Source organism: Cynoglossus semilaevis, chromosome W (genome assembly GCF_000523025.1).
Source record: "Cynoglossus semilaevis isolate Cse_v1.0 chromosome W, Cse_v1.0, whole genome shotgun sequence".
Taxonomy (NCBI): domain Eukaryota; kingdom Metazoa; phylum Chordata; class Actinopteri; order Pleuronectiformes; family Cynoglossidae; genus Cynoglossus; species Cynoglossus semilaevis.
Window position 1 is genome coordinate 14,196,580 of NC_024327.1, and position 10,118 is coordinate 14,206,697.

The window sequence follows — 10,118 nt, forward strand, 5'->3', positions numbered from 1 at the left end:
GTTGCGGGGACTGCGATATGGTTACAGTTTCTCACTTTATGGTATTTCCCCAAAAGCGTGCAGCGATATCCCAAGTTTCACTCTCGGAGATCGTACACCCGCGAAGTAGGACTTCATACTCCTGCTGGAGACGGCGAATCAAAGTCTGTGTCTTCCATCCCAACATTTCGTGATCCGGGGGTCTCCGCCGCTTCCACCGCACTCACTGAGTATCTTGGGAAAGTACAAAGCAGGTTTCTCTTAAAAGGAGATGTGCGCAAAGTGATTCCCACACACGAGTCGACGGCTAAGAAAGCTCGATGGTCGTGGCATTCTGCTAGAGATCTATGTGGTTTTCCTTGGGCCGCGCGTCACGGCCAGCTCTGAGTTTCAATAGAAGAGAAGAAAATACCTCTCACCATTTTGAGGCAGAGGAGGAGGCGGGCTAAGAGGGAGGAAAAAAGAGCCGAGATCCCGTCCTCTGGGGCTGTCAGATTGCAGGACTTTCTTGCATCTGATTGGTTCCAGAAGGGCAAACCTTACTCAGCAAACACGACTATTATTAGCTGCTTAGCAACAGGTCACTAAAGTAGAGAGACCACCCAGACCGCAGGACCTCATGTGTGCATCTCCAACTTCAGAGGAGGCTCAGAAGTGGCGAGCCAGCGCTGCCCGGTGTGTTTGGTGTCCGCGGTGTTTTGGCATGGAGGGAGTCAACCATTGTTTCAATAGGACAAGATATTCCATAATGGCAAAATATCTATGTGAACATTTCTATTTGTGAATTATTTATTTGTATTACGGGTAGATCGTATCTTGAAGCCCCACTGTGTATAAGATTAGCTAAAACATTAGCTAAAACCTTTACCATTCCAGCTACAGTAGAACAAATAGCCAAAGATATAATCGAATATAGGACAGAAAATTGACAGAAGAAAATTCCCTCGGTATATTAAGTTTTCCAGTTTTGTCAAAATTATATAAAGGTGCAAACGGTCCTTGCGTACCTTCCCTGGTGGCGCACATTTAAACTCGTTTAAATTCTGGAACAGTTTTTTCAAACAATGTATCTAAAAAAAATAAAATCCTTTTTTAATATAAATGTGGGTATAGAGAAATTATTTCACCCAACATTAGGAACAGAATAATACTTTATTCATTCATTAATTAAATTAAAAAATACACAGTAAGTGTTAATCTAACTCTTAAAGAGTTGAAATTAACTCCGTTTCAGATAATATTTGGTCCCACTCAAAATTTGTGTAAATTTTACTTTATGGTCAGTGTAACATTTACAGAGTAAATTCTACTCAATACTGTGTAAATAATAACAATGGAATGTGGACAAATATGTAACACTGTGACATAGTTACACTGTTCAGAGTACTATAGTTACATTGTAGAGAACCCAGTTAACTCAAAATTTATTAAAAAAAAGACACTTTAATGTGTAATTCTCTTTAGCCTTAGATTCTCTAGTGCTTTTATTTCATTTGAAGCAGCATTACAGAATTAATGTGATGTACTATGAAATGAAAATAAACAGGACACAACATAGTATTGCCAGTGCCAGTATTTTTTTTCATATTTGCATTGTCTATACGACATATTAAAATAAAAATGAAAGCTTACAAAAGAAAGCAATATGGGACAATGAATAAGGAATAGTTATTCACTTCACATGACCTTTGTAGGTCAAAAGGCCTAGGATATTGTAGGTTGTCCACATGAAAGTAAACAAAATCATGCTTTCTCACTACATATGCATGGAGATGTTCTTGACAAGTAACTGTAATTAAAGGCACAGTAAGCAATTACAGTTTTCCATCTATAATCTGAACAATAATCAAAATAATACAATAATCAAACAAAAAAAAACGGGCATTTTAGATTCAACTCTGCCACAGACAATCAAATGTGGGCGGTAAGTGAGCCTGTTATGTTTCTCCCATGTCAATGTTGCAGATGGTAGTTTGCACAAAAGTGAAAAAGTTGGTCAAGGAGGAACTGTATGACATACCAAAGACATAATGGGCCTTAAAGAGTTTGTCAAAGACTCCCACAGAACCAGTTGCCTTGCAAGGAAGTGCATGCTTGTCGATCACAATGAAGTAGTGGTGAATGCTGCTTGGTGTGGTTCCCACTGCAAGAAGGTAGGACTGGCTGCTAAGGGTGATGTTGTCTAAATGCTGCTGCACACTGATTCCAGTCTGTGACAGAAGACATTCAACATAAGTTGTGGTGAGTAAAATCTGATTAGACTACATTTGATCACACCTCAAACTGTGTGTGAGATTGAAGTAAAGAAAAATTCATTCATTCAACTTTTTAACAAACCTTTTTTAATTTAATGAGCTGATGGACAGCTTGAGATGTAAACATCTTTCCTGGCCTTTTTCGACCTTGCGCAGATGGTGGCAGTAGATGTAGCAGCAGCAAAATAGTAGACATGTCACTGTCCCAGCCTACATATTTACATGACAGAGTTATGTAAACCAAAAATGTGTTAACATCATAGCATATTCATTTGAGAGGTTGCACCATTACCAAAAAAGGCACTGCACATGTGTGCAATCAGAAATATCAAGTAAACAATGTCGTACCATTCTCAACTTCAGCCGCTGACTCTGCACTGCGCATCAAATCCAAGAGTTCTGTAGTGGGTACAAGTCGATGACTCTCCATTATTACTTTAGCTTTGAAAGAAGTTGGCCACTTCTCCAAGAATTTGTTGGCAGTGGTCTCTCCAAACAGAAGTCTGAAATCTTGCTCAATCCATAACACAGACACATACAAACAAAGAGTAACAATGAGAGTTACTGCACTGTGGCTATACTGGGAATTGTCATGAAATAATTGAATTAAGATGTTGTACAAGTCCTGGTGTGTCCAGAAAACATGGGAAAACCAAGAAGACATCTGCTGATTTGCTTTCATCATTGACTATTGCTTGGCGATAAGTGAAGGTAGGTTTCATCTTCTCACGGACAGTGTCTTCATCAGCAGAGTGTTTGTCCTGGTCCCCCAACTTAAGACAAAACACAATGTGACTCTTGCCAGGACAAGTAACAACTCACAAGTGTAACAACAAATCACTATTGTTATGATCTACACTAAGACGCTATACCTTTGCAAGATCTGCTGACAGAGGCACCTCTATCTTCTGCAGTTTTTCATTGTATGGTTTTCAATCGCCATGCAAGGTATCCAGAGCCACTCTCAGGGTCGTAGTAGTGTTCCTAAGTAATTACAAATTCATTAATAACAATACTATGAACTTACCACTGAGTGATGTACATTATGCTGGTTGTAATGACACTTTTACTTACATATCCATGTTGTGAAAAACGGTCTTCCAAATAGGGAAACAAAGCCACAATGCCCTGTGTGCAGAACAAAGCAGAGCAGAGACTAAACTGTACTTAAAAAGGTTCAATTATTAACATGTAAAAGAGGGGGTGTCTGTTACTATTATAAACTACATGTGGCTATTTCAGACCCACTACAGGTACAAGTTGATGACTTTTCTTTATTACTTTAGCTTTGAACTTCTCCAAGAATTTGTTGGCAGTGGTCTCTCCAAACAGAAGTCTGAAATCTTGCTCAATCTGTAATAGACACATGCAAACAAAGAGTAAAAATGAAAAGCACTGTGGCTATACTGGAAATTGCTATGAAATAATTGAATTAAGATGTTGTACAAGTCCTGGCGTGTCCAAAAAATGTGGGAAAACCAAGAAGACATCTGCTGATTTGCTTTCATCTTTCATCAGCAGAGTGTTTCAAAACCGCAATAACTGCTTGAATATCCTCATCTGAAGTCGTGTTATCAGAGGTGAAGGGTTGTCGACTATGTCCTGGTCCCCCAACTCAAGACAAAACACAATGTGACTCTTGCCAGGACAAGTAACAACTCACAAGTGTAACAACAAATTACTATTGTTATGATCTACACTAAAACGCTATACCTTTGGGAGATCTGCTGACAGAGGCACCTCTATCTTCTGCAGTTTTTCTTTGTATGGTTTTCAATCGCCATGCAAGGTATCAGAGCCACTCTCAGGGTCGAGTAGTATTCCAGTAATTACAAATTCATTAAAAACAATACTATGAACATACCACTGAGTTATGTACATTATGCTGGTTGTAATATAAATGGTTGTAACAAAGCCACAATGCCGTGTGCATACATCACTCTGACACTTTTTGGGGGCGATGTCCTGTGTGAATGCAATGAAGCCATCACACACAAATGACATTAGAGGACACAATTTAAGTAATTAAAATTGTAATACTGACAATCTCATTACAGGCTATATGTATATCAATATCAATGCTTACCCATGGGTTTCTGTCATCTCAGCAGTAAGAATGTTAATCATCTGTCGTCTGGTGGATTCTGTGAGAGACTGCGTTTTCCGATATTCTTGCATAATGTGCTCACCTCCAGGCTTTGGTTTTTTAAACATTCTCCATGACATGAAACTATATTTAGCTTGGACTCAATAGTGATATCCATTGCGTCGCACCACTTTTGCCTCATAGTTTGTATGGCATGGCCTTTTAGGCTGGCTTCCTTCTTCAGCAGCTGCTTCTTCACACAGAGAAATTCAGGATGACTGTGTCTACTGAGCATAATGATGACTGAGAGGCACCTGTGCAAGAAATGTGTACAAAATAGAACCATATTAGGTTATATAGAGCTATTGTATTTTAATATGATGATAAATAGTCACATCAGAGCCTATATGAATAAACACATAAGTGAGTTGTTTGAATGATTACCATATCCTTCATTGTTCAACATGATGCTGAAGGGCCCAGCTGATTCCTGCACTAATTCTTCAAAAACCTCTGAGTCAATCTCTGTGTCAGACTGGTCACACACCTTCACGTCTGACTGTCTGTCTTCTGGTGTGTTAAATTTTAGGCACACTAGTTTGTAATAAAACCAAATAGTAAATTAGGCAAGAAGTATTCCAAAATGTGAGGTCATGCATTTCTGTCTATTAAGAAAACCGTCTATGTTCTCACCTTCTTTCAAGAAAGCTTTGAATGTAAGCTCAGACAGCTTCACATACTTTTGTTCTCTACCGAACTGCACACGAAGCAGCATCATGCACCTGTTTAAAAACTTTTTTAAAGAAAAAACTTTGGAGCTTTTTCCAATGTGTTTCCATGTGTTTTTAAAATCTCAATGATAGTCTCAGACACACAGTGGCAATTCAAATACAAATAAAAATACAAAATATATTGTCACTTTCAGATACTTATATTTATTCAATCTTTATGTCCTATATGTGTTCATATTTACTGTAACTGTTGTTACACATTTTCCACTGAGGTCTGCACAGAAATACAATCTCATTCTGTGTATCACTTATGTAGAAGAATTGAGTTAGATTGAGTCGGCGTCTCATTAAAAAGGACTGTATTTGAAGTACCATTGTAAGAATATACAGAAGCAATTAAAATTACTTAATTGACAGAAGAATATCAATCAAGTAAAACTGGAACATGGCTGTTCATTTCATTGCATATTATTTATTGAAATACAATCTAAAGAAGTATTGATGACAGTATTTGCTATCGGTTAGCACAAGAATGAAAACAAAATGTGTAGGTGTGTAGAAGCATTTTCTACACACCTACACATTTTGTTTTCATTCATATTGGGACAACCCTACTGAAAAGCTTCTGAATGCCAAATAGCTTTATCTTTATTTCCCCCAAATCAACAGGAAATCAACATGAGTCAGTGGGTTGGTCAGAATCTGTGTGAACTAATGAAATACATACGCACATAAGATGCCCTTGACCAAGCATGAGAATATTACCTCTTTTTTAAATTTTTTTCGTTCACCGTCATGTGCTAATATATATCAGATGGACTAATTGTTCACTTTAGGAATTATAGTACCCTGGGAGAAATGCACTCTAAATCAGCTTCTTTCAATTTGCTAAGTTTAGGCAGAAATGTTGCAATTTTTGAGCATCATCGGCAATAATTTTAAATGATGAAATTTATGGGGTATTGTTTTTCAAACGACAACAGCAAGCCACAACTGTCATAGATATATTATCTTCTGTGTACACAATAGTATTACAGTTGTAAAAGATTTATAGGACAGCACTGAGTCATGTATGAGCTCTTTGCCATCATCATCTGTTTATCAACTCATCTGTACACCACAAAAGGTGTCAAGCGGTGGATTTTTTGGTTTCTCAAACATTCACAAAATCTCATAAAACTTTTTAAAACAATTTAGAAGAGATTACAACACTTGTATTTTAATATTATTTTAATCCTGAGGCCTTTGTGATTAAAAGGCATACAGAGATTACACAGTGTTTATGCAGAATGCTTTATACTTAACAGACAATATCAACAAAACATCGTTTGTAGTTCAACCTAAAACCAAAGGTCTTCAGTGGTTTTGTGATGAGGAAATCCAAAGTGAACAGAACCAACTGTCAGGTCTGTCTGTTTCCTGTTCCTGCTGTCTGCTGTGTGGGGTAATCTGTGTCATCACACTCACCTGTGTCTCTGTAATTAGCCTCAGTTGTGTCACCTGGTGCTCCTTGTATATATACCTCTCTGGCCTGGTTGGATCATTAAGAGACTGTCTGTGCGCGCGCTGTCTTGAGCGCTGTATTGTGCCAGCGGTGTGTCAAGCTTTTTGTTGTAGCTGTTCCTAGTTTGTTCCTGAGCAAGTCTGTTGCTGTGCTCAACTCTGTTCGTGTTCTCAGCTCTGCTCGACTTTGCGTATGCTTCTGTCTTGGTTTTTGGAATTTTGAATCTTGAAATAAACTACCTGCACCAGTCCTGCATTTGGGTCCTGCCTGCTTCGTGCCATGTCGATGCCCACACGTGACAGAATGATCCCACCAAGATTGGACCCAGCGTACTGGGAGGCTCTCCTGGTGGATTTCGGCGCCACGCAGCTAAAATGGGAGAAAGTAAAGGCACAGTTGAGCGCTCTGCAACCTGACCACGCTCAATGTTCCCTGCAGCAGCAGTGATGCCAGTTTTTCCCACCATCCCTGCACTTATTGTGGGACAAGAGGAGCCGTCCCTTAAAGGAGGGGCAGGGTCATTGTTTCCTGGAAGAATGCCTGCTGTGGCTGTCTCTGCGACCTGTAGTGGGTATCTGCGATCTGTAGTGGGTCGACTACAGCCTTCTTCTCTGTCCCTTCCTACTTCATGCCCGCGGATGCCTCTACCTCCATCTCAGTGGCTCCAGCAGCCTCTCCATCTATGGGACCTGTTTTTCCCACCCTCCCAGCCCCCATTTTGGGATGTCAGGAGCCGTCCCTTAAAGGGGGGTAGGGTCAGTGCTTCCTGGGTCCGCAGCATACCCACTTCTGTTGGTTCCCGGGGTTGCTGCGGACACATCTGATGGCTCCTTCTCGGTCTGTGCCTCTGGTGGGCCAGCGGCCCCCAAACCTCTAATTTTGGGATCTCCAGTGATTCCAGAGGTGGCTGCGCTCACCTCCCCAGTGATGCCGGAGGCGAGGGTGGCCACACCTCCGGTGGTGCCGGAGGCAGCGATAGTGATTACTCCTCTAGTGGTTCCGAAGGTGCCTGAGGACGTCACGCCTCTGGAGGTGCCTGAGGACATTGCACCCTCAGAAGTTCTGGTTTCTGTGACTGACGCTCCCTCAGCAGTTCTTGGTTCGGCTGGGGGAGACTTTGACTGTTGGCATGCCTTGATCTAGGAGAGACTCCTTACCAAAGACAAGTTCCCTAGGCTGAGGTACAGAAAAAGCCAGGCCAAGTGTTGGGGTACTTGGGCCTGGATTTTTTTTTTTCTTTTTTTTTTTCTGTCTTTGGGCCTTTTTTTTTTTTTAAATAGGTCTTGTTTTCAGTTTATCTAGTTCTGTGCTTCTGTGTTCCACCCACCTAACCCAGAGAGTTGGTGGTAGAGTGATGTGGACATCAAATAATGTCCATCTCACTCTGCTTTTTTAATTTATAAACTGCTCTTAAATAATTAGTACTACAGCCAGGGTGGGATTTGAACCAGCAGTCCAAATCCACTAGTAAAAAAGTTCTTAAATATTTTAAAACTTGAGTGATTGGATATTGAAGCAATATTAAGAGTTCCTGTTGCCATTGGATATGACTGGCACCTTTTTGTCCTTTGTCTGTTTTCTGCCCTCTTGATGAGCTACACCTGCTCCAATGTGCCACAGCTGTTTCCCATTGTCTCTGTCATCTGAATCAGTTTACTCCAACTCCCCTGTTCCCATCAGTTGCCAGTTTCTGTCATGTTGTCCATCCATCTTCGTCTGCTTATGTTACCGGGTCGTGGGGGCAGCAGTGTCCATGACCGCCACCCAAATCACACTGCACCGTACCAACTCCCCTGAACCTTCCTGTGGGTGGTGAGTCCACTGGAAGGTACCAACCGCCCTAACCGGGTTTCTGTCATGTTGTCTGTGATCAATCCCTTCAGAGCTTTCATGCCCTTTTCTGAGTTTTTATTGTAATGCTTTTGTCTTGTATTTTGAGTTGCTATTTTGTGTGCTTGTGCTGTTTGTTATTAAATTCCATTTGATATGTGAAGCTATGTATTTGAAATCTGATCTTCAGTCTTTGCAGCAGTAATTCTCAATGTTATTAATATCAACTGATCTGGGTCTCAGGATGAGCGCATAGTGATCTCAGTCATTCATTTTGTTAAATGTTGTAACTTGCATGTTTGCCATCAGAGCTGTTTCCAAGCTAGTCTTAGTTTTCCTGTAGCTATTTTGGCTAACATTTAGACATTCTTAACCAGACTTTTGTGCAGTGTGACTCAGAGTAATGAATATATTTATATTTTTGCAACTACCATGGTTGCTTTAGTTCTATATTTGTTAATTTCCGAAAAGACATCTTATTGTAGCCGTTTTTGTACAAACTTTTCCACAAAATGAACTACAGATTTTAAAGATTCAGTATTGAAGATATTTATGTGAAAGGGCTTCATTGGCCTAAATCTGTGGAGGTTTGGACTTTTTGTCTTCCTGGTGAGAGTTTTTTTGTCTTCCTGGTGTGAGTGTGGGGAATCATTACAAAATCAAGCTTTACTTAGATTTGCATTAGGGTTTTACTTAAAGAAATCACCCTGATTTTATTTTACAGAAGTAATCTTTTTACTGTTTTCTTAATTATGTCATGTGTTTAGTCCTGAGTAGCTACTGTTCATGTCTAAGTCCAAGTCTACCATAATAGACCACTAAAGAGGGTCTGAGTCATAAAGGTTCAACCTACATCAGGTTCCTATGTCACATAAAAGTAATGTTAAAAGGATTAAAGAAAAATCAGGAATCAACAAAGAACCCTAAGGAATCAAATTAATTATTAAAAATTATACAACACAAGAATTATCAGTTTACAAGAGAGCAAAGACAAGAGTAACCTTTAAGTTTAATTCATCCATCCATTCATTTATCCATCCATCCAACCATCTACTCATCCATCTATCATCCATCCATCCATCAAATTCAACAAGCCAAGTTAAGAAACCCAGCATATGAGGTTGCAGAGCTTGTGTCTTTGAATTCTCTGCCATAAACACTGTGACTCCCTCCCAAGCATTTGCAGACGCAAGTGATTTCTTCAACGGGTTTATTGAAGTCTCTGTCCTCTCCACAACCATCCAAAGACTTCCGCAAACCGTGAAACTAGCAATACACAGTATTACAGTTCACATTAGCACACTCAATATTCTGTACAAGATTCATAACAAAAAATAAAGACAAATAAATACCTCGTTGGCTGCATGCTATGAAAGGAAATCTGTAGATCTTCTATCTTCAGTCTTCACCATATAACTTTTAATATTTAACTGTGTAGCTTACTCTAGTTTACACCCTTGATATTAACTCGACAGCGTAACATCTTAACTGGGTAGCTGTGTGTCACGAAGTGAACATGCTCGCATCTCTCTCCTGTTTGGCAAACGTCACAGGCCTGACAGCTCAACGTAGGTTTCAAAATAAAGTACCCTTAGCCTTTCATAATAAAAACATGCAAAAATTACACATAAAACATAAATTACAAATAACTTGATAATTCACAAAATGAGTCTCTTATACAAAATGAAAAGAAATGTTATGTCAATATGGAAATTAAAATAGCAACAGTTACA

The 10,118-nt window shown here is 39.6% G+C and overlaps 2 protein-coding genes across 12 annotated transcripts in view; both read right to left on the reverse strand.

The window, feature by feature from the left end:
- Positions 1 to 1,617: 1,617 nt before the first annotated feature.
- Positions 1,618 to 4,375, reverse strand: LOC103397247 (uncharacterized). Of its 11 annotated transcripts, none has more exons than XM_008335465.3 (6): positions 4,321 to 4,375; positions 3,479 to 3,481; positions 2,855 to 2,922; positions 2,583 to 2,754; positions 2,317 to 2,444; positions 1,618 to 2,189 (listed from the first exon to the last, which is right to left on the reverse strand). In XM_008335465.3, the coding sequence occupies exons 1-6, from the start codon at positions 4,322 to 4,324 to the stop codon at positions 1,917 to 1,919; spliced, it is 648 nt and encodes a 215-aa protein (XP_008333687.1). In that variant the 5' UTR covers positions 4,325 to 4,375; the 3' UTR covers positions 1,618 to 1,916. The 11 variants fall into 11 exon arrangements, 9 of the variants coding, with proteins under 9 accessions (XP_008333687.1, XP_024908507.1, XP_024908504.1 ...); XM_025052739.1 differs by having other exon boundaries at positions 2,583 to 2,744; positions 4,321 to 4,361; XM_025052736.1 differs by lacking the exons at positions 3,479 to 3,481; positions 4,321 to 4,375 and adding an exon at positions 3,948 to 4,015 and having other exon boundaries at positions 2,855 to 3,007.
- Positions 4,376 to 9,373: 4,998 nt separating this feature from the next.
- The window catches only part of LOC112486347 (uncharacterized), a 4,403-nt gene continuing 3,658 nt past the window's right edge, over positions 9,374 to 10,118 (reverse strand). The window contains exon 2 of the mRNA XM_025052723.1: positions 9,374 to 9,591. Coding sequence (XP_024908491.1) covers positions 9,472 to 9,591 — 120 coding nt within the window. The 3' untranslated portion in view covers positions 9,374 to 9,471. The remainder of the gene's footprint in view (positions 9,592 to 10,118) is intronic.

Excerpts from the sequence above, each read along its gene's own strand:
- LOC103397247 (XM_025052734.1), bottom strand. The coding sequence starts at position 2,919 with ATGATGAAAGCAAATCAGCAGATGTCTTCTTGGTTTTCCCATGTTTTC. Across the intron at positions 2,445-2,582 it reads AGCGGCTGAAGTTGAGAATG|GCTGGGACAGTGACATGTCT; the intron begins GTACGACATTGT and ends GTAAATATGTAG. Across the intron at positions 2,190-2,316 it reads AGCTCATTAAATTAAAAAAG|ACTGGAATCAGTGTGCAGCA; the intron begins GTTTGTTAAAAA and ends CTTCTGTCACAG.